Source organism: Mercenaria mercenaria, chromosome 2 (assembly GCF_021730395.1).
Source record: "Mercenaria mercenaria strain notata chromosome 2, MADL_Memer_1, whole genome shotgun sequence".
Taxonomy (NCBI): Eukaryota; Metazoa; Mollusca; class Bivalvia; order Venerida; family Veneridae; genus Mercenaria; species Mercenaria mercenaria.
Genome location: NC_069362.1, coordinates 22,538,059 through 22,563,055, shown reverse-complemented (window position 1 = coordinate 22,563,055; position 24,997 = coordinate 22,538,059). Strand labels below are relative to the sequence as shown.

At 33.9% G+C, this 24,997-nt stretch overlaps 1 protein-coding gene across 2 annotated transcripts in view; it reads left to right on the top strand.

The window, feature by feature from the left end:
• Positions 1 to 24,997, top strand: part of LOC123562027 (extracellular matrix organizing protein FRAS1-like) — a 164,551-nt gene that overhangs the window by 4,021 nt on the left and 135,533 nt on the right. For both annotated transcript variants that reach the window (XM_053532182.1, XM_053532196.1), the window contains exon 2: positions 24,134 to 24,165. In XM_053532182.1, coding sequence (XP_053388157.1) covers positions 24,134 to 24,165 — 32 coding nt within the window. The remainder of the gene's footprint in view (positions 1 to 24,133; positions 24,166 to 24,997) is intronic.

Below are 24,997 nucleotides of genomic sequence, written 5' to 3'. Positions count from 1 at the left end.
GTGACGTGTACACGGACGTCTTCATAATAGGGCTGAATTGTTCTCTTAAAACATGATTTATTGTGTATAAACATTCAGGTTGCCATTCTATGATTACAACTTTCGTCAGACACTAACATTCTTTCCATATACATGTTTATTTACTTTTATGTTTGATGGATATTAATTAGGCAAAATAAACATCTGCACAAGCGACAAACAATACAAGGCGGTTCTGTTTTCAGTCCTCTCATTTTTTGTGCACGTAATGAGGAAATAATAAATTAACATTTGTAAAATAATGCAAATGAGCGTTTTTAAATCATATTTTCAGTCAGGAATATTTAATAAATCTTTTCTCCATTTAACGCCAAAGTGATTTTCGGAGACATATTTTGGGCTTGTCTACGATTTACGAGCGATTTTATGGTGATGTGCTAGTTTTTTAATGATACCTAATAAAAATGGTGGATTCTCGCCTTCCTCTAAGCAGTTTTCATTTAGTTTTATGTCATTTTTACTTGCTTGCGAATTATCTTTATACTGAAATAAGATTATTAATACTGTCTAAATTGATATTACACTATTCTAAATATACCATTAAGACACTGACTTTGCGCCATCATATTTCTGATGAACATCAATAGATACATTTTGATAGAATATTTGTTTCACTGTTGTTGTTTTTGTCGTGTCATGATTGTGGCGATATATCAAATGAAACGGCGATGGTTTTTTATCTTTAACTTTCCACCGAACCAGTAATTGAGACCATTTTAAGCATTTTCTCTATTTTTATGGCCATTATTCTCAAACAGGATTCAACCATATGTTTATTTTTGAAACTGGAGCAAAATAACGGACATGTACAACTTGCGAAAACTGCAAAATGAAGAATCCACGGCAGTCTTGCCAATGTCAAGTTCAGGTTTATATTTCACATTGTGTTTAAACTTAAGTAAATTATCTTTAAATGGATGTCAATTTACAAAATAAATTACCATATATTTTATGTGAATCTGCGAAAGAAGTCAACAAAAGTTGGGTATGGGTTTTTGGTGAATTCAGGTCGATTTGTCGCTACTTTTCGACATTTTTACACTGTATTAAATTCAGTTCTTTCGCCGTATCATCTTACCCAAACAGATAACAAGTTCCCATTCGTAAACTGATCCGGGTGCCGATGTAATTGTCAAGTTATCATCTGTTATCTTAATACATATTTTGATCCAATTCATCTACCGACGGTAGCAAAGGTACGAACGACTGGAAAATGTCACTTGCAATCACAGGCACCAGTATCGGACCTGGGACAAAGAATATGGCCTTGTTTGTCTACAGTAGACATATGTATCTTTTGTAGGGGGCTCATATTTCAGTACATATTTTTCATTTTGAACTCATTTAGGATGAAAAACAAGGCCATATTCTTTGTCCCAGGTCCGATACTGGTGCCTGTGCTTGCAATATGTGAAACAACTGTAAAAAAATAAATGGTAAGGGTAGATTTCCCTGAAGCAGAGAGCACCCCAAACACAGCTACAGGGCCATGCATCGTAAAGTAGGCCCACAACATACTATGAAGAAACTGTAACGGAAAAATATAGCAGACGGGTTGCTTCAAAAATACAACGACAAGTACATTTTTATAACTAGTATATGCAAAATACCAAATGGGTAAGGGGTAGATAAAGGGGATTGGGGTGTTGGGGAAAATGGAAAAACAACGAGGAATATTCCGCAGAGAAAGTAAAGACATGCAAAACATGTATTCTCTGTAATAGGATACAACACAAAAAATAACTGTTCTTTATTCTATATAAAATTGACATATTTCCAATGACCGCAGCACACATCAGGACCCATTTTAAATGTCTGTAACTTTCATTTTCTTGAAGAATATTGTCAATGTTGAATAAAAATCAAAAGAAAAATGGGGTCATGTTTGATGCAAGAAAAACATTTTCAGTGAAACACACACACTGCAAAATCAGCTAAAAATGAGACCCCAAATTGTTGTGGTGGTGTATGATTTAAGTTTCCATGAAAAATTTTGTCATGCTGTTATTTCATTATGAACATGCTACCTACATGTCATGCATATCTGTCATGTGATTTCAGCAAAACAGTTGCAAAGAAAATAACAGCTCTACAGAGCAAAAAAAAAAGCAGAGTCCGCCTTTATGCGATTTTCCTATTTAGTGTCTGTATGTCTATATTTAATACTACAATACATACATCCATTAAGCTTCTTCTAATTCTATTTTAATAAAAAATTATTTATGCATTTTTTTTTAATTTTTTTTTTGTAAATAAGGAGCAGGGACAAACTGAATTTTCTCCAATACCTGGAGTTCTTACTCGAAGATGCGCCATGTATGTATGCCAAAAGGAACATATTCACTGATAACAACTTTGTCATCAGCCCAATTTCTCCGGTCGTGTAGATAATCTTCGCGGGGTATCATCGCTAATACATCACTCACTTCATTGGATTAAAAAAGAAATTATCATCACTAGAAGAGATTTACTGGATTAGAAACCTCTCGAAATAATTGTAATACGTATTGATAACCAGGAGCAATAACCCTGAAAACGTTTTCTCTGACTAAACTATGGAATGCTGATCTGACGTCACTTCTTTTCTCTCACAGCTCTTGAGTGGCAATATCAAGGGGGGTATTCGATCTACTCCTTACCACCAAAACAAAATGGCGGCCAAAACTGAAAATGTGAGTTTTTCTTACTTTTTATCTTTTTTAAGGATTTCTAGACCATGACACATGGCTATCAACCTGCTCCACTGTTTTTTCAATCTATCGGTACCTTTAACATTGGAAACAGTGCTGTAGTTTGTCTGGAATGCTGGTCATGGGATTTGAATCGATGGAAAATCCTCCGGTAAACACGGGATAAGGAATAGTGCGATTAGCAAAAATGGTCTTTTTTCCTTATAATTCAAATAATTGTGAGCTATTTTTCTGATTAGAAGAAAAGAATCAATATATATTTCCATCATGGTTAGTCTGGAGTCGATTAAAAGTCGTAATTTTAAATTACACAGTTTTTTGTCTGATGGTAAGGAACAGTGTACGAAAATAAGAGGATAAAGTGCAGTTCACTTCTTCAAGCAACTTTTTACTTCGCTCTTTTCAGAGACAATCAAGTAAAATTCTGTTACAATAATATTTTGGTGATCATTTATAAATATCTCTTACTAAATGTAAGATTTAAAAGGTATCCGCCTGTCTATCAGACACGTGATGTACTGAAAGCCAAAAGTTTAGCAAGTATTTAATATAGTATCCCTCGCTAACATTTAAGTATTTATAACTTTCTATTTGGTATAGCGCCCAAAGTCATTAATAACAAGCAATTGCCTTACAAAAATGTTGAAATATTATTTTTTTGTCTTAAAAAACCATTAAAAGTTAAACCTACTTAAAATACAATGTGTTTTACTAAAGATAGTGAAAACTCAGCAACACCACTTAACTTGTTTAGGTGTTATGCATTCTTTGTAATTTTGCGTTAAGATACATTCGTTATGCGACATTTAGGCGCACTAATTCACGATTTTATTGATACAAAGACCAGAAATTATTCGTGGTTGAAGCTATAACTATGTATACGACTTTTCATAATTATGGTTAACTTTTACATTATAAGTTAACGTTGGCTTAGTGTTATTAAGGAATATTACCTCGCGAGTTCGCTAGTAGATTATTGAACGAACATTTAACTGTAACAAAACATATTTAAAAACATTGACAAAAGGCAAATCGCAAACATAATAAGCTCATAAAATCATAGATATACTCTTACGATGCCATTAACATATACATTTGGAAGAGCAATTTGAATATTTTACGTGTCCTGCTTGTATCTTAAGCTGCACTTCAAAAGTAACGTAAGTATCATTGCACATAGGTATGAGAAAAAAAATACATTTAAGTAAGGCTTAATATGTGGCAAATATGATTGTTATTTGCCAATATTATGTATCTTATACCACGAATTTAAGAACATTTAATTATCAAGCTTTTCTTGGAAACATTTATGTCAATCAACAATAACACATATTAAACTTGTCAAAACATAAAACATGCAACTTTACAATAATACTTTTTAACAACAAATACTGTGGTTATACCTTTGTAGTAAAACCGTTGACATATAATCAGCATAATCTTATGCACAATATGACTATACAATCTTGGTTACCATCTGATCAGAAATATGCTGATGGTAACGTATGTATCCCAAATTAACGAATAAATTCATTTTCGGGCATCAAAATTCGTGTTTAAGATTGCCATTAAATTGAAGCCGACCATTGTAAATCAAAAGCACCAAAACTTATTTATTTAAATTAATTATTTCTTACGATTGTCAAATTAATTATTCGTATTTTCAAAGGCGGCTTTGATAACCTCGTTCTCTTGTATATTTGTAAGGTGGCAGCCCTTATAACAAGTGCTTTTATCATTGAATCCACGAATCACACAAGCCCGCCCGCTTAGCTCAGTAGGTAAGAGCGTTGGTCTACGGATCGCGGGGTCGCGAGTTCGATCCTCGGGCGGGGCGTATGTTCTCCGTGACTATTTGATAAACGACATTGTGTCTGAAATCATTAGTCCTCCACCTCTGATCATTCATGTGGGGAAGTTGGCAGTTACTTGCGGAGAACAGGTTTGTACTGGTACAGAATCCAGGAACACTGGTTAGGTTAACTGCCCGCCGTTACATGACTGAAATACTGTTGAAAAACGGCGTTAAAACCAAAACGAAAAACGAAACGAAATGAATCACACAACATTAAGCTGTATATAATGAAATGCACAAAGAAAAAGTACTTATTCTAATATTAAAAGTTAAATGTAACCACAAGTCACCGTGTCAGAACTTTTCCAAATAATGAAGAAAAGACAATTTTATTTGAGTACAACCACATTCATGAACCAAGCACCAACAAAAACCAACAATTCTACATATAAAATTTCATTCAGAGTTAACAGTTCTATTAAATCTGTCTTTACTGTAAAGACTTTTTCAAATATATTAACAGTCTTGTAAAAAATATTTCAAGATATATCACGATTGGAACAAAACTTTATGCCCTTTTACTTGCAGATTTTTACCTTAACAGTAATTAAAGCTAGCTCTTTTACCTTTTAGCTACCAGTTCTACGACAGCGATTCGTATTAAGGTATCGATTTTAATAGAAATGAAAATAAAGTAATATAAGGTGTCATACGTTCTTAGTAAAAACTACAAACACTATCTTTTCGGTTAAGCCTGCGCCCGAACAACCAAAGCCTATTCAACAAACTAAGAAACAGACTCCCGATACTCCGAAAGAAACATGGTACATTTTCACAGGGAATGTATAATGTCATATTATACATTTCTTGTGAAAAGGTACTGTTTTTTTCGAAGTCTCGAAGTCCGTTTCTCGTTTTGTTTTTCTTATTTTCTCTCCTCCTTTTTCTGTTTGCCCAATGATTTAATTAGTAGGGAGGTAATAGTTTCACTGTCTGATTCTCTCTTTTTAAAGTAGCGCACTGTCTTTAGCCTTCTCACATTCTCGATACACCTTTCAGATTTTAGCCCTTGATGTTACAATAATGTAAACCTGATGTGCAACCCACCACGAGTCAACAGTTAGTTATTATTACTGATATAAGCACACATACACCAATAACCTATGTATTGATACATACGTTACCGATCACTGTGCTATGGGTACCACGGGTATGCTGTTTCCATTCATCTGTATTAAAAAAAAAGTTAAACATGTATCTTTATGATAAAAACACTATGACATACGACCAATTCTGTAAACAAAACCTTTTTAACAAGAAATTAATATTAAAGCATATATTATCAGATTTTAAAAATAGAATTTGCATGACGTGTTTTAAACAAAAATAGTGATAAAAACAAAACTTTTTAGCAAATTAAAACGCCTGAGCGTATTATCTTGGAACCCTGACTTCAAAAAATAAAAGAAGCCTCATGTTGTATAAAAAGGACTGTCAGTAATATAGCAGGCATGAAAGGATACATACGTTACCATACGTAACGTATGTATCAATAATTTGTACTGCACATGTGTTTATGGCGTACTCAATATGTACAACAACATAAATTTAATTGAAACAAAAAATATAATTGTCATATAATCACAAATAGGTTTTACTTTAAGCTTCCTATTTAAACCGAACATTACCAGCGGAGCCCATTGAACATTTTCAGAAAAAGAAAACACGTCTTCAAGGACAAATGTGCGACTTTACCTGTGTGAAATCTGCATCTTACGACGTAGACGATACAAACTGATGACACTGTCAATTAAAACTGAGTGACACTTTCTTGTTTATGATATTTTAAATAAGATTGGTAACGTTTGTATCGATCACGTATCATTTTGCCATTTCTTATGCCATTTAAATTAAGAAGGACCTCTGCTTCATAATAGACAAATGATAGATGTATTGAAAATGCATACACTGTTTTGGCATGAAAAAACTACTCTTAGTTCAACATGAACTGCTGTGATTTTCAGTGTCTTAGAATAAAGGTAACGTTTGTATCATAGAAAGTGGAATCTTTACATAAGGAAAGTTTAAGTGAAAAATATATCACTACTAAGTATATCTTGTATCAAATGTTATAACATATAGTTGAAATAAAACTAGAAATAACCTTTAAAGACATAAAAACGCTATTCTTTATATGTCGAGCTCATATATTCATCGTAGGATAGAACCATAACCTAAGTATTCCTTCATCGGCGTCATATCTGTTTTATTGTTTAGGAATCGTAATAACACAAACATACATATTATGATGCAGGTATTAATAATTAGGGAACATGTATTCTTTGCATTTACTAAAAAATCCGTCATTAACTATAAAAGCGGTCAAGCGTTGTGAATTTTTGTATAAAACTTGCGCATGGCGTCAGTAACGTATGTATCATTTTAAATTGTCTTTTGTACATTTTTTGGATTATGGATATGATAAATCCAATTGACATTAGGTAACAAGTATAAACACATATTCATTGGAATTATAGTATGTTTAATTTGCTTCTGGAGCCTATTTTTAAACAACCACGATAAGGAACACTCGATTGTTCGTCATTTACGACTTCTAACGACAGGAGGGTTTACACTATGGTTCATCTACAATATTAGTGTAGTTTAACAGCCAGGGTCACGATTCAGACCTCTTTAATTATTACATGGTAGAGAAATGACAATTGGTTATCTCAGAAACGATGAAAGAAAACTGTAAAATCCGTTTGAAAAAAATTGCACTGCACCTTATCCTCTAATTTTCGCACACTGTTCCTTACCATCGGACAAAAATTGTGTTTTTTTGAAAATACGAACTGTGATCTGCTCAAAATCAACAGTATTAGATAAGTATGTGGAAATATTCCTTCAAGTCAGAAAAATAGCTTACAACCTGCGGTATATTAGGTAAAAAGACCATTTTTGCAAGTCGCACTATTCCTTATCCCGTGTTTACCGGAGAATTTTCCATCGATTCGAATTTCATGACCAGCATTCCAGACAAATTAAAGTGCTGTTTCCAAAGTGAAAGGTATCGGTAGATGGAGAAAACAGTGGAGCAGGTTGATAGACATGTGTTATTGTCTAGATATCCTTGAAAAAGCAAAAAAGTAAGAAAAACTCACATTTTCAGTTTTGGCCGCCATTTTTTTCCATGGTAAGGAGTAGATTGAATAACCCCCTTGATATTCATGAACGTTACCTGGAAAGTAATCCGTTTAATAAAGTTAAATTCCTGGTACACGTAATAATAACAAAATGCGCTACAAGTATTAAATCCACTTAAATTGGACAGAGGACCAAGTTCAACAGGAAAAGTCTCAAAGTGTGCAGCCACGCACGGCGATGTAGACAGAGTATACATGGGTATACATATTTATACACATACTGTCATTTATCTAAGATAAGTATGAAATGATAAAAACAAGAGGGTCATGAAGGCCCTGTATCGCTCACCTGGCCTATTGACTTGAAGATCATCAAGAGTAACATTCTGACCAAGTTTCATTAAGATATGGTCATAAATGTGGCCTCTAGAGTGTTATCTAGCTTTTCCTTTGATTTGACCCAGTGACCTAGTTTTTGACCCGAAATGACCCAGATTCGAACTTCACCCAAAGATCATCAAGATTAAAATTCTGACTAAGTTTCATGAAGATACATCATAAATGTGGCCTCTAGAGTGTCAACAAGCTTTTCATTTGATTTGACCTAGTGACCTAGTTTTGACACCACCTGGCCCAGATTTGAACATGACCTATAGATCATCAAGATTAACATTCTGACCAAGTTTCATTAAGATACGGTCATAAATGTGGCCTCTACAGTGTAAACTAGCTTTTCCTTTGATTTCACCTGGTGACCTAGTTTTTGATCCTACATGACCCAGATTCAAACTGGACCTTAAAATCATCAAGATTAACAATCTGACCAAGTTTCATGAAAATACAGTCATAAATGTGGCCTCTACAGTGTTAACAAGCTTTTAATTCGATTTGACCTGGTGACCTAGTTTTTGACCCCAGATAAACCAAAATCGAACTTATCCAAGATTTTATTAAGGGTAACATTCTAACCAAGTTTCATTAAGATTGGGCCAAAATTGTGACCTCTAGAGTGCTAACAAGCTTTATCTTTAATTTGACCTGGTAACCTAGTTTTTGATCCCAGATGACCCAATATCAAACTCTTTCAAGATTTTATTGAGGGTAACATTGAGGCCAAGTTTCATTAAGATTGGGCCAAAATTGTGACCTCTACAGTGTTAACAAGCTTTTCCTTTGATTTGACCTGATGACCTAGTTTTTGACCCCAGATGACCCAATGTCGAACTCATCCAAGATTTTAATGAGGATAACATTCTCACCAAGTTTCAATAAGATTGCGCCTAAAGTGTGACCTCTAGAGTGTTAACAGTCAAATTGTCGACAATGACGGACGACGACGCATGCTGACGGACGACGGACACAGGGTGATCACAAAAGCTAAAAATACAGATGCACCAAACACACGAAAAAATTAAGAAGAACACTGTGGCCGAGTCCAACATTAATATCGATCGAGTTACATTCCTTAAGGCCCGGTCACACCGACCGAACTTTGTTGGAGCGTTCCTGGAGCGGTGAAAAAATTTCATCACCGCTCGTTACCGTTCACCACCGTTTAACAGAAGTTGGCCCCCGTTAAGGCAACCCCGTATACGCTCGGCCACCGCTAATGGTCCCTCCTACTGCTCCGAAAGTTTTGAGCTGCACAAAATATTGCGAGCGGTGAGGAGCGGGCAATTTTCCGCTCCGCCAAAGTTCACCACTGCTCTAACAACGCCCAGTCAAGTTTGGCACCGCTAGACGCAAGTTCGTGGACGCTTGGGTCCGCTAGGCCAACGCAGAAATCTTGAACGCTGGACCACCGCTGCTTCGCCACCTTTGCCCGGGCGGTGATTAAACGTTGCACAAACTTTGGTGGAGCGGTTGTAAGCATATTACGAGCGGACACAGGATTGCTGGAACGGTGTCGGGCGTTGAAGCAGCGATCCATTGCGGTGATGAACTTTGGTTTGGCGTTGGTATGGAGGTGTCGGAGCGGGACCAGAACTTCACTATCGACTTCTATAAAAAAATCTATCAGATCACTTTACTTTCGTTTTATGAAATTACTGTATTCATTTTTGTTCTTTTTCCTAAATAACAGGACTAGATCTAGATGTGTTACTTTTTAGAACAAGAGACCAGACATATGTCCTGTTTCATTGTGATAGGCATGCTACAAATTGCATACTTCTAAGTTTCATTAACCAAATATTTTACAGCATGATTTATCACCAAGTGTGTTTCAAAATTTACAAAAACTTTATGCCTGATATTAAAGGTTTTATGGAAATAATAAGAAAAATGTCTACACATTTGATCAGGGGATTGATAGAAGTCCCAGAGTCTAGCTTTTCAAATAGTGTATTCTAATTAACATTCTGGGTTCTTTTAACAGTCCTCTTCAAAACATATCTAACAATGTAATTAGCCACTATATTGGCTGTTGCAGGGTTTAAAACAAACATTAACTGACATGAAATCATAGAATAATGATTATTTTTATAGTTTAAAAGATAAGTTCAAGTATAAGCAATTTCATGCAAGTTAACTACTCAAATATTACAAGGTATGAAATCTCAGCAAAGTTCGGAAAATATTGGCACGTCGGTGTCATTTCTGTTTGACAACCAAATTTTATATTGTGACCAATCAGAATAAGTTAAAATTTTACACATGAATTTTATAATTTTTAAAAGTTCCGTTAGGCCTCACCAAATTAAAAAGTTGTTCTTCGGATTTGCCGCTCGTATATTTTCCGAAACACAAAAAAAAATTTATTTTTTTGTTTTTGGTTTGCCCTCGCCTCATTGAAAAAAGTCAATCCAAAATTTTTTGGTGCACTACTTTTTACGGACGTAAAAGTGTATACAGTGTAACTTCCGAAAACCGGACCTTCTGAAAACCGCAAACCTTTGAAAACCGCACGAAACTCAAGGTCCCGTTTTTTTCTGTTCTTATTTCTATATATTTTTAACCTCTGAAAACCGGAACTTCTGAATTCTGAAAACCGGACGATTTTTGAAAGACCGTTTATATTTTAACACTAAAATTGACTTCCGAAAACCAAACAGCAAAATATTTGCCAGATTAAAAGTGTCACCTGTTAATCCAAAAATGCCTATGGCAAGTTGTCAACATGCTTTTTAGCCCACCATCATCAGATGGTGGGCTATTCAAATCACTCTGCGTCTGTGGTCCGACGTCCGTCCTTCCGTCCTTCCGTTAACAATTTCTCGTTATCGCATCTCCTCAGAAACTACCAAGGGGATTTTGACCAAACTTTGTCAGAATGATGTATTGGTACCCTAGTTGTGTCCCCCTGAAAATTAGACTGGTTCAACAATTCATTAGTGAGTTATGGCCCTTTGTTTATTTCTATAATTTACATAGATTTATATAGGGAAAAACTTGAAAATCTTCTTGTCCAAAACCACAGAGCCTAGAGCTTTGATATTTGGTATGAAGCATCATCTAGTGGTCCTCTACCAAAATGATTCAAATTATTTCCCTGGGGTCTAATATGGCCCCGCCCCGGGGGTCACATGGTTTAAATAGACTTATATAGGGAAAAACTTTGAAAAACCTCTTATTCAAAAACACAGGGCCTAGGGCTTTGATATTTTGTATGCGACATTATCTAGTGGTCTTCTACTAAGATTGTTCAAATTATTCCCCTAGGGTCAAATATGGCCCCGCCCCGGGGGTCACATTGTTACCATAGACTTATATAGGGAAAAACTTTGAAAATCTTCTTGTCCAAACCACAAAGCCTAGGGCTTTGGCATTTGTAATGTAGCATCATCTAGTGGTTCTCTACCAAGTTTGTTCAAATCATCCCCTAGGGTCAATTATGGCCCCGCCCTGGGGGTCACATGGTTCATATAGACTTATATAGGGAAAAGCTTTTAAAATCTTCTTGTCAATAACCTACAACATTCAAGTTTGGACCACCTGTATGGTTTTGAGTGGCAAGATGAACCTTGACATGAGTTGACCTTGATTTTGACCTAGTGACCTACTTTCACATTTCTGTAGCTACAGCCTTCAAATTTGGACCACATGCATAGTTTTGTGCACTGAAAAAAACTTCGACCTTGATATTGACCTAGTGACCTACTTTCACATTTTTGAAGGTACAGGGTTCAAATTTGGACCACATGCATAGTTCTGTGTTCCGAAATAAAATTTGACCTTGATTTTGACCTAGTGACCTACTTTCACATTTCTCAAGCTACAGCCTTCAAATTTGGACCACATGCATAGTTTTGTGTTCCGAAATGAAATTTGACCTTCATTTTGACCTAGTGACCTACTTTCACATTTCTCAAGCTACAGCTTTCAAATTTGGACCACATGGATAATTTTGTGTACCGAAACAAACTTTGACCTTTACATTGACCTAGTGACCTACTTTCACATTATTGAAGGTACAGGCCTCAAATTTGGACCACATGCATAGTTCTGTGTTCCAAAATAAAATTTGACCTTGATTTTGACCTAGTTACCTACTTTCACATTTCTCGAGCTACAGTCATCAAATTTGGACCACATGCATAGTTTTGTGTACCGAAATGAACATTGACCTTAAGATTGACCTAGTGACTTACTTTCACATTTCTGTAGGTACAGGCTTCAAATTTAGACGTACATGCATAGGATTGTGTACTGAAGCAAACTTTGACCTTGACATTGACCTAGTGACCTACTTTCACATTTTTGAATATACAGGCTTTAAAGGACCACATGTATAGATTTGTATTCTGAAGTGTAATTTGACCTTGATTTTGACCTAGTGACCTACTTTCACATTTCTAAAGTTACAGCCTTCAAATCTGGACCACTTGCATAGTTTTGTGTACCAAAATATACTTTGACCTTAAGATTGACCTAGTGACCTACTTTCAAATTTATCAAACTACAGCCTTCAAACTTGATGCACGTGCATAGTTTTGTGTACAAAGAACTTTGTCCTTGAAACTGATATAGTGACCTACTTTCACATTTCTCAAGCTACAGGTTTCGAATTTTGACTACATGCACAGTGTTTTGTACGGAAATGAAATTTGACCTTGAGCTAGTCAATAAGTCTTAAAATTTGGAATTCTCAATAATAGCACATTGGTGGGCGCCAAGATCACTCTGTGATCTCTTGTTTGTTTATCTTTTAGCAGCAGTCGTTTGTTTTGACATAATTTGTAATCACAATGATCATTTGATGCAAAAGTTACTTTCATTTGTATTCTATTTATGAAAACGTGATGAATTAAATATCTTACGTGTGAAAAACTTTCTGAGGTTTGAATGAAAGAAAGACCGGTGTTTTAATTGATTTAGTTACATCGATAAAATTAAACTTTTATATACATTATCAACATTAATTAAATATTGACGAACTCAGGACTCAAAGAGATGGTAAAATTAAGTGGAAAATATTTGAGTAAATGCTTTTATTATAGATATGTAGTTTTTTATATTTGTATTTATTATCCTTAATGTTTGTAATTAAATAATTAATCAATCAATTAATTAATTACTATATATTAACTTATAAAGAATAATAATCTCCTTCATCCTACATATAAGAAAATATAACTCTTGTGCACCACGTCCACTTTGTCTACAAATTTTCAAACTTCTGAATTCCGGACACTTCCAAATACCGAACTTTTGGGCTGGTCCGGAGGTCGTTCGGTTTTCGGAAGTTACACTGTAAATGCTTATAATTCCAGTCCCAGATTGTTCTCAAATGGATTTTAATCAAAATAAATACATACTACGCACACATCGTCTATAATAAATCATAACACTTATATTTAGTTGCATTAAAGTTATTTCCCCTTTATGCAGTTATGCCATTTTCTTCAAATGTTTACCAAATTACATGCTACAAAAATCGATTTATTTCATTGAAAACTGGATGAAGAAAAACATACTAATTTATTTGATAACATCAATCTACATCATTTTGGTAAGGGTAAATACTTATTGATGCATGTCACTTATCTGTTTTTTCCTGTCCAAATGATCAGCATTTGCATACGAAAGTTGGTGGGGTAAGGAATTTACATTACGAGTTGTTTATAACAAATTTAATATGTCATGAAAGTTTAAAGTTAGAAAAAGAGCTGTACATAAGACATCATGCTTGACTTTTCTGAATCAGAGCATTGCCAGTAAAAGGGCATGGTTCGCACAGGCCATGAAAATTCCTTGAATTTGATGCCTACTCCTTGAAAACTACTTGAATTTTGTAACAGTCAGAAATTACTTGAAAACTACTTGAATTTAGGAAAAAACGTACAAAAGATGGCAAATATTCCTTAAATTCATCGGGTACGAAGTGAAAACGGACAAACGTTATAAACGGACCAAAATAAACTAAAAAACGACGAAAAGAAACCAACCGTTACTGCCATTAGGGCCTGCCACGGAGCCGGCGATAGTACGGTACGGTACTGTACTTTATGGGTTTTATGCTCTTTCAAGTAATTTTCACACTGTATAATTTATCCGTGATGCGTTGAAGGAGAAAAACATGAGTTCTAAAAGTACAATTGTGTCTTTTCACAAAAGTGGCTTACTGATGACAATTATAAACATTGGCTATGGGAATTCAAAGGCGAAAAACGAAAATGCCTTTGTGTTTTTTTGTGACAAGATAATCGACATTATCAATTTGGTTTGGCCTTACTAATGTTAAGAAGTACATTTTTACCACAGTCATGTACTAATTTTCAGAAAAGTGCTTAAATGTGATTAACCAAGACGAAGGAAAAATGTTATAAAATTTTACTTTAATTAATGCTATTGACAGAAATGAAAGTGTATTTCACGTAAGCTGCTTGAGGTATATAACAAGAGATAATATAAAGAAATCTAGTATTTCCTATCAATAGTGAATCCCCTTAAGCTTTTAAAGATGTATTAATTACAATTTATGTTTACTTTTCTGATTTCCAAATTTATCATTTTGGATATAGCACATCTAGTTATCATAAAGGAAATGCTATTAGCATATCATATCATCTTTATGTACCTGTTTTAATCAACAGGTTATCCCAATATTTAGCTTTATCAAAGGATTCTTCTTTCAAGGCACATAAATATTCTAATTTTCATTGAAATTATCTAATATTTCGAAAACTGCTTATGTCAGGATGAGACAAGACTTTTAAAATTATACAGATTTTTTATGTGATAAAAAATAATCATGTGAAATTTAAACACTACTGATGTTTTTACCCTTGTCTGTAATATGAAGAAGATATATTTTGAAATGAAAAAGGAGAGAATAATAATATTATATTGTATTCTGTTTTAAAAGGACATTATTTTCTATTATGTTGTTTTGTACTTTCCACTGTTCTGACAAACAAATATTCTAAAGGGATGCATTATTGGTTGTTTAGAACTAACAATAGCACATTTTAAGAGAAACTGTTCAGTTATAAATATTGTCAATTTGAATTTGAACATGATAACAGGATTATTTTCCATTTCTGGGAGAAAAAAAACTTCAAACTTTTGCATTTTGTTAAGTGAAATAACTGATATACATAATTTCCAAAGGGCAGTAACTCATATTGACAAAGCATAAAACGTGCATAGGTATTTTGGGTTTAAGGACTGGTCATAACCTAGCTTGTTGTTGTCATTGTATGGGAACGTTTGTAATGATCTTGTTTGCAAATGGCCTGATTTGCATGTATTTGTAGTAAATTGTTAACCACTTATTTAGCATAACCCGTAAGCGAATAGAGAAACACAAAAGCAGAACTATAAAGTCTCTCAAATATTCTCTTCCTACATTGTAAAGCTTGGGTGATAAAAATGTTATTTCTTGCACTGTACATAAATTATTTTCGTATTTTATTCTGAAATCACAAGGGACTGGTTAGTTGAAAAGTAGGTCTTTTCCTAAATTTTATTGATGTACGAAACACCATTGAGGAATAAATTTATACAGAGGATATGAATTTTAAAATCTTCCACTTCGGGGAATCTTTTCTTACTTGATATATTATATTAAAGCTACTCGCCCGCAGTTTTAGTGAATTCTTGCAATATTGAATATGTTCATTTCAACTAAGTTTGGCATAGATCGTATATATGACACCGAAAAATGATAAAGTTGATGAAAATAAAAGTTAGATATTGGTAAAAATGCAAGAAGAATTTATGTAAATTATTTCAAAAGTGTTGCAACCATTTACTACCTTCTGCACAATATTTCTTGTTATTTATAAGAATATCTTATGTCAATATATTTGTACCACTTGTCACTGTCAGAGTACTCATTTTTTATCAATTTTTGAGAGAAATTATTTTTCACCTAAATATGTGGGTTAGTCACTTGAAGCTGAATAAATTAATACAATTAGTTGCAAATTCTGTTTACATCATTGTCACAATTTATGTAGTAATGTAGCAAGATATATCTTATGAACATATTGCCATCTATATATTATCACAGGTATTACCATGTCATTATCTATTGCCATATTTAAATAATATTGAAATAAATCAGATTTCAAATTGTTGCACAGGTGTGTTGAATTTAATTTTTCCATTAAGCAATGATGCTAATAATAATGCACAGTGACTAAACCCTAGTGCTACCACCAAAAAGTGGTGATAGGAAAGGAGCTGTCGGCATTTCCGTGGTGCAGCTATCGCCAGTTTCATATTATGAACAGGTAAGTAAAATTTTCATTTTGTTTTATATTTTATTTGATAGAGCTTATTTCGAAAATTGGAGATTTGGAGATTATGCCGTCTGAAAATACTTTTACTAGAAGTTGACTGTAATTGTGTTAAAATTTCATGTAAATTGGGATGTCAAGAGCACTATGATTTCTTATAGTATGTGTATGCATCGAAATTTAGTTTGAATACAGATAAATTATATTAAAATACACAAACATCCGAATCAGGAGAAATTAGCTCTCAGCACCATAATTTACATGATATTGAAACAGAATTACAAACAACCTGTAGTAAAAGTGTTCTTACATGGAACTACATTCTCAGATTTTCGAAATAAGTTATATCAATAAAGATGTAAGACAGAATGTAAATCCTTTCAATTTGAAAGCACCACGGAAATGTAGACAGCTCCTTTCCTTATCACCACTTTTTAAGGTGGTGGCAATAGGGTTTAGTAGCCATGTAATGGTCAAACTGGTTCTTTGTACCGGTAATGCCACATTATTATGTTTGTTGCGGCTTTTGATATGATGGCAAATTAACAATGCATTTGTGATATTTTTATTTCTCCATATAATTACATGTAATTAAGTTTTGTAATACATTCTACAACACAGTTGTCTACAACACATTGTAAAGGTTATACAGGCATGGGTATGGATATTTAACCTTTATCCTGCTAAATTTCTAAAATGGACTGGTTCATCATTCAGTTTGGGCAGTACCTCTTGTGATTCAAAGGGGTGTTTACTGAAAATTTACTGATTTACTGACTGAATAGGGACACAGGGCACAGTGCAGACTATGATCTGCAGGCTGATCTTGGTCTCCACTGGTCGCAAAGGCAGAATCACTTGCCGCCAGCAGGCTAAAGGTTTAAAAAATTGAAGATGCAAAAATGTTGCTAGACAATAGACAGCTGACTGCAGCACAGTGTGTAGTGAAAACCAAATACTTTTTAGGGGCAGCTTGGACCCCTCTAGATATGTGTATTTTTATCATATTTAAAGAAGGCATGCCCCTGCTAGGTTTCTGGTCAAAAATACTATGCTGAATAATAAAAAATGTTTTAAAACTAAATAAAAAGCTATAACATGAAATTAAGTAAGATTAATTTTTAAACAGCCTGCTGGTTTAGGTATTAAACAAATACGATCAGATCTTCCCACTTGTAAATCAAATTTCACATTGCATTCAAATGTGTATTTATAAAAGGTGTATTGTGATCATTAATATCTTTGTACAAAGAGGGATGATATAAGAAATTTATATATTATGAGCATGAAAAATTGTCAAGTGCAGTACCCCATGGGAAGTTCTGAAATAGCGCTTGTCATTATATAGTTGTTTAACACCATTGTTGCCAAACAAGGACATCCCAAGTCAAAGTTCAGGGCATATTGAGTGTGCATTTGTCAAATATTTAGGCTCTTGAATGTACCAAAACAGGCATTTCATCTTGTCATCAATCCAATTTCAACATTTAAAATATTCTGTGGAGGACATGTTTGCTTTTTACACTTGAATTTTTTTTTCCGCAGGATTAATTTGCACTAAACTGTAATTGATAAACCTGTTTGCAATAAGTTTCCAAGTTTATTTTTGAAATTCAATTTCTTGGTATACATTATTTTATACATAGACATGAGAACAAATTGAGATAATAAAATAAAACACATATGATTATATTTAACCCTTACCCTGCTAAATTTCTATGATGAACTTGTCCAAATTCTTTCAACTTGGACATTACCCTGTTTTAGGGGTGTTTGCCAAAAAGATACTGATTGAATGGCGAACAGTGCAGATCTTGATCAGACTGCACAGATGTGCAGGCTGGTCATGATCTACACTGGTCGCAAAGGCAGAATCAATCGTGTCTAGTGTGATAGGGTTAAGAATGTGAAAGAATGAAATTTTACTTCTCTGCGAATTACTGTTCATTAATTGCTCATTATTCTATATTATTAAAAAAATACTGCTTTTTAGTGATCTGAAACCCAGTCTATACTTAGCTATTTGATTGATCAGACTATTCACACACTTCATACATGAAATGTACATATATGATGTAGGCCTGGTCTAAGACAAATTATTCCCAATATGATTGAAATGATAATTGTGTCGGATTTATGCAGGGGTAGAAGCCATAACAGTGTTGCATATAATTCTTTTTTAGTTTGACTGAAAGCTTTCTGATCTTCTAGGCATAGCTGTTGGCATCACCTTGGTTAAAATTTTGCCTGCAACTTCTTATCTCTGACAGTAATTATTGCATGTACTGAATTGAAACTTCAAATTGTCATCAAATTTGCCGGATTAACCTGGCAAGTTAGATAAACCAAGTTAGATAACTCTTGTTTGAAATTAATTCAAATTATTGGCCTTTTGTGTTCTTTAATATGTTATAATTTGTGTAATATTTTTGAAGTTTTGCCTCGATTAAAAAACAATCTTATTGCAACGGTCATATAAATAAAATAACAGTGTTGTTACATTTATGCTACGAGTGAAATGGTTTATGCCGTAATGCATTGTCACATTAATGCTATTACAGTAAACCTCACTTAGAAGGAACTCGGATATAAGGAACACTCGGTTATAAGGAACACTTTTTCTAGTCCCAAAGTACGAAATTCAATGGAAAACCCCTCAGTTATAGCGAACAGACATAATGAATAAAAATTATTGAAAACCAGAAATAAACAGGAGAATCGCTGATGACGTCAGAGTAACATCGGCATTTTCAGGCGCTTTAATGCGCATGAATAAACACAACTTATTTCATTTCTATGATATTCACGGATACGATAAAAAGAAAATATATAATACCATTAACATTTACCAAATACAAGACGATAGTAGATTTATATTTACTCAAGTTTACGTTCGAGAGCTAAGATCTACATTTATTATATACCTATATAAATTCTGTAAAAAATCGGCTTGTATTTCACAATTAAATATGAAGAGACAGACAAAAATTCTGTATTGTACCTTTTAAATTCCGTATTGTACCTTCCGTATTGCATGCTGCCGGACTATTTTCATTAATATGCATGATCCGACACATTAGTATAAATAGCGCACATGAAAACTTCACTAAGTTTCATTTAATATCGATAAACATCGAAGATTTCGTTCAAGAACAAAACAAGAATCAAAATGGTAAAGGTATATAATAAAAGGGTCATTATAACAGTAGCCAGATCTGGGACTTTGTATTCGGCTCTCGTGGATTTTGCAAGGTCGGATCACACTCGGCGCTTGCGCGCCTCGTGAGAACCGATCTGGCAAAATCCACTCGAGCCGAATACTGCATCCCAGATCAAGCTACTGTTATAATAACCCTATTGTATTAGGTATTTTATGTTGACAATAGTGAACGAAAATCAGTAACGGTCACGGTCATACTGTCCTAAATAAATGTGCTAATTACGCTTCATTAACAATGGCAAACAGTCCAGTTTATCAAATTTCCAATTGTAAAAAGTATAGCAGGTGCTAAAATGGACAATTGCAGAACTATAGGTATAAATTACACTTTAATCCGTATGTATGGCGCTGTTGTCTAGTCGTAATGCACTATATGTCATAAATACCCTACTTTTAGATTTTAATGGGTTGTCTAATTTAACACTTTTGATTTTTGTAATTAAAATTTGAACATTTTTTGTATTAGTATTGATGCCTATTCTCATAACATGCACTCGAGCAAGGTAAGGGGAGTAACTGCAACATATCTCATAGTCATAATGTAGCGCTCTCTAAAAAAAGAAGATAGAAAAAACCGACAAAAAATAAACACAAATTACGGTCATTCTTAACGACGTACATTTTGGTTTAGTTTAGGTTTATTGCCGTGTTTCAACACTATTTCAGTCATAAACATGCAGGCAGTTTACTTTATCATCTCTCCAGGAAAGGACCGGTACTAGACTCGCAACATTGATTCATGGTCGGCCCGGAGTGTGAACACATAGCCCTTTTCAAACGTTAACGTCAGTCAAATAGTGTTCGCTATACAAATTGTGTTCGTTATACAAACCTCGGTTACAAGGAACTAGTACGCTATACGGATATAAGGAACTTCGGTTATAAGGAACAATTTTTAGAGGTCCCAAACTGTTCCTTATAAGCAAGGTTTACTGTATATGATTTGTATTATAAAATTGTGAGTTATGGTAGGAATAAAATAACAATCTTGTTTCATTCATGCAAAGATTGAAATGACCCTGCCATTTTGATATAGTCGTGCTAGGATTTAAATAACAATGACATGAATAAAGTGATGTGTTGTTGCACTTAGTTTTTGTCATGGATTTGTGTGATAATTTTGCAGTTATGCAAAGGTTGTAGAGATAATATATTTGAATGTTTATTCTGTTGCAACTGCATGTTTTGAGTTTCAAAATACAAATGTATCATTAAAACTGATAAACACAAACTTTTATTTTATTGTAATTGTTGCATTTTAAAGCAAAATTTTATGCAAAGTAACAAAGGACAAGATCAAACGTTACATATTCTGTATCATGTGTTTTGCCGCAGTATTTTTGTGGAAGTTGACAGGAGATGACAGGCTATGAATTTCCTTATTCCGTAAATAGCTTCACATTCATCGCAATCATTTTCTTTTGCTGTTACACTCCGTTTAACATTAATATGATGATAGCGCAAGTATCTTATGAATTAGTATTTGTAACTACCACACCAATCATGGTACAATCTCAGATACATAATCAATGTCGCAACAGGGATAATTCTGATCGTAATAAGATAAATTAGTGGACACTGCATGATGCGTCTTTTATAGAGATTTAAAAAATCGGGTTACCAATTAATGTCTCATATTTTGTAGTTGATGAAATTTATGTCCTTGTAATAAATATTTGAGCTGCGCCATGAGAAAACCAACATAGTGGCTTTGCGACAAGCATGGATCCAGACCAGCCTGCGCATCTGCAGTCTGGTCAGGATCCATGCTGTTCGCTTTCAAAGTCTATTGCAATTAGAGAAACTGTTAGCGAACAGCATGGATCCTGACCAGACTGCGCGGATGCGCAGGCTGGTCTGGATCCATGCTGGTTGCAAAGCCACTATGTTGGTTTTCTCATGGCATGGCTGATTTAATATCCTTATATTTTCTGATCAGTAACTGTCAATTTTGGAATATTTGTATCAATGATTATAAACACAGTGTCAAAAGTATGTAATCTTTTATCTGTCCTATTAAATTCTAATTATAAGTTCAGGAAATTGCATTTGAATTTATTGCTGCAAGGACATACTATAGTGCAAAATTTTTTGCCTCTTTTTAAATGAAATACTAACATGAAATATTAAATAATAGTTGTGCAGTTAACAAATTGAAAGAAAACGCCCATGACTTTTAGTACCTACTATTCTTTTTGCACCATAAATTCTTCGATATGCATAAAAAGGCGCCATTAGTGTCATATTTTAATATTTGGATCAGTGGCCTCAAGATTGACAGGCGTGGATCTCCATTGCAAAATGACAATATATACAAAGATCTGTTGAACCAATGTTTTCTTTATCTCCGGTTTCATCATATTAATAGGTAAAATGATAGATCAAAGCTTGGAGCAAGAAATTAGACCATAGCCGCTGACAACCGTGATGAACTGCTTTTAAATGAAGCCCAAATAGGATCAATATTATCATTTCTGGCTTTAATAGATTTTTGAAATTCCACACTCTTGAGTCCAGAAGCTGTCAGGGATAATTTAAGGTGTTTTTTTGTAGTATGACAAAGGCAAAAGAAATGACTCTGAAGAGCATCCTTTTTCATTAAAAAGCCGTTTTAGCCATTTGAGAGAAAATCTATTGGTAATAGAATGGTTTCATTACTGTTTTGTGAAGACTATTATTGCACAGCTTGCTAATGGTTGTGTGCAAGGCAAGGCCAAACATTAAAAAACATTTGTTGTATAGGTTTGTGTCCCATGCAGAAATTTTGTTTGTGAAATTACATTACAACAGTACACACTTATTGAATGGCTTGCTGGTTGATAGTTTTGATTATTGCCTGGGAAACCATTCAATAAGTGGTTTATTACAATACCTAAGAAATAAATTTCCTTTTATTTAATATAAATAGGTAATATATTATACACTCAATGAATGGCTTGCCAGTCAGTAGTTAAAGCTATTGCCCAAGGTTTGAAGGATCAAGGGTCAATAGTTTAAACTGCGGACTGCAAGTCATTTGATTAGAGTTTTTTTGACATGACATCCAAAATTAGTTTTTTCATTATCAAATGTTTGACTAAGTATGTGTTGAATAAAGACTAGTCATATAGCACAAATTATGGACCATGGACTTATATAAGGAGTCATGTGTCAATACAAGCTGTAATTATGCTAGTGTATCCATAATAACACTGACAGTTTTCGTATTTGTACAAACTCTGTTTAGGAAAGTCGGCATGCTTGGTACATTAAAGTAACTGAATGCACACACGACTCTCCGTAAAGTTTGGAGAATGACAAAATAGCATTGTGGAGAGTATAAGTTGCTGAACATCGTTACTGGTCTACTACCTTATTAATTGAAATTAGGATGTTACCTCATAAACATATAAATCAATTAGAATATTTGCATGTTTGGTAAAATTTACAGTCAAAAGCCAAGAGGTGAATGTTTTTTTATGCACTTGTTTATTTCTATGTTTATATTTTTTTAATTATTTTTAGTGAGAATGCTTTTGAATAGTTGAGCGTTGCTCTCCTCCCAACAGCTCTTGTTAAACTAAAAGCGTGCAAATACTAACTTCATTCTTAAAATTTATTTCTTTCTACACAGGAATTTTGTCCACTTTCAAGTGCTCACTGTTTTAATTAGATGTCATTAAAGCTAAATTTTGAATATAATTTCCTTATATTTATCTGTAACATAAATAATCTGTGACAGAAATGGTCATGAACTAGATAATATTTTGTTAAGACTGAAGTTAATTCATGTCACTTATTACTTAAATTGTCTGTGAGTGACATATTAAGGATCTGTGGTGGTCCTGCAGTTCATGGTTTCATTTTGGTCTCTAGAGGACTGGGATTTTTTTAACCAAATTGCTGTATGAATTTTTGAATAAAGATACAGTTTCTTGTAAAACAGTAACAGTCCTCAAGATCTATGTATGAGTCTAAGAAACTACCTAGAATAAATAATTAGTTAGTATTTAATTACAATAAAACATGTATTAAGGAGATAGGAGAACCCCTTAATAAAGACCACAACTAATTATACCCTTTCTTGAAAGGTCAATCTTCTCTTCAAACACAATTTTTCATCTTTATACACATTTTACTCAAAGGGTATAACATGGAAATTTTTCTTTATGTGTATATCTTTGAAAAAGCAGGTTATAGTAAACTGGGTGAGGGAATAGGAGTTGTGTGAGTTTTTGGGGTGGGGGGAAATAAATGGAGTTTTTGAAAGCTTCCAGTATACCACATTATATGAGCCGTGCCATGGGAAAACCAACATAGTGGGTTTGCGACCAGCATGGATCCAGACCAGCCTGCGCATCCGCGCAATATGGTCAGGATCCATGCTGTTCGCTTTCAAAGCCTATTGGAATTAGAGAAATTGTTAGCGAACAGCATGGATCCTGACCAGACTGCGTGGATGCGCAGGCTGGTCTGGATCCATGCTGGTCGCATACCCACTATGTTGGTTTTCCCATGGCGCGGCTCAATTATAGATTTTTGCGGTATTGTATATAAGGTGTCATTCTTTCTATTTTCAGGTGAATGTTTACATAATGGACGAACTTACTTAGTAAGTACCTTTCTGTTATTTTATTTGAATATGTGACTTGTTACACTTGTATAATGTTTGCCACTTTTAGACCTTGCATCTTTTTATTTATTTTTTATTTCCTTGAAAAACTATAAAGTTTTGAGATCATTTCATATATTTGTAATATAGGTGATTCTCTGTCTGAAAGATTGAAAATGGGAGTCTGTTTTGCTGATATGTTGTTATCGCAGATTATTGTATTTTACAAAACATTTAACAGAAACATTTTAAGTGTTAGGAAGACAGAAGAATGTATGAAATGCTATTAAGAATATTCATTTCTAATCATGAATAGGAGGAATTGTGCAATATTTCGTCTCTGCTCCCCGCAACGTACGTTTGTGTTAAATTATGGCGCGTTTAATGTTAATAAATGTCTTCACAGCAGGCTTTCCGGCTTGTTAATTTTCTTAATGAAAATTCTCTTCCATGCTCCAGTAATCTGGACTCTGGTGACCAAGCTCTCATTTATTTTAAAAGCAAAATACGCCCCTCCTTAAGTAACCAGATTATTACATTATGATATTTCATCTAAGCTTCGTATTCTCCAAACTTATCACAAGCTGATGTTTATTTACCCTTTCTATACCTAAATATGTACTGATGCGGATATCTTAACATTTACGTAAAGAGTTTGGTAGTATATTTTATGTTAGAAAATGCTTACATTGTATAATTTTATGCAGTGTTCATGTATTTTAATGAGACATCTCATTTTCATGGATCAGTCATTTCTTTATAGATACCCTAAAGTACTGCCCCTGCGAAATGAAACGTGACTGTTCATTAACAGTGCTTGCATATTTCATGA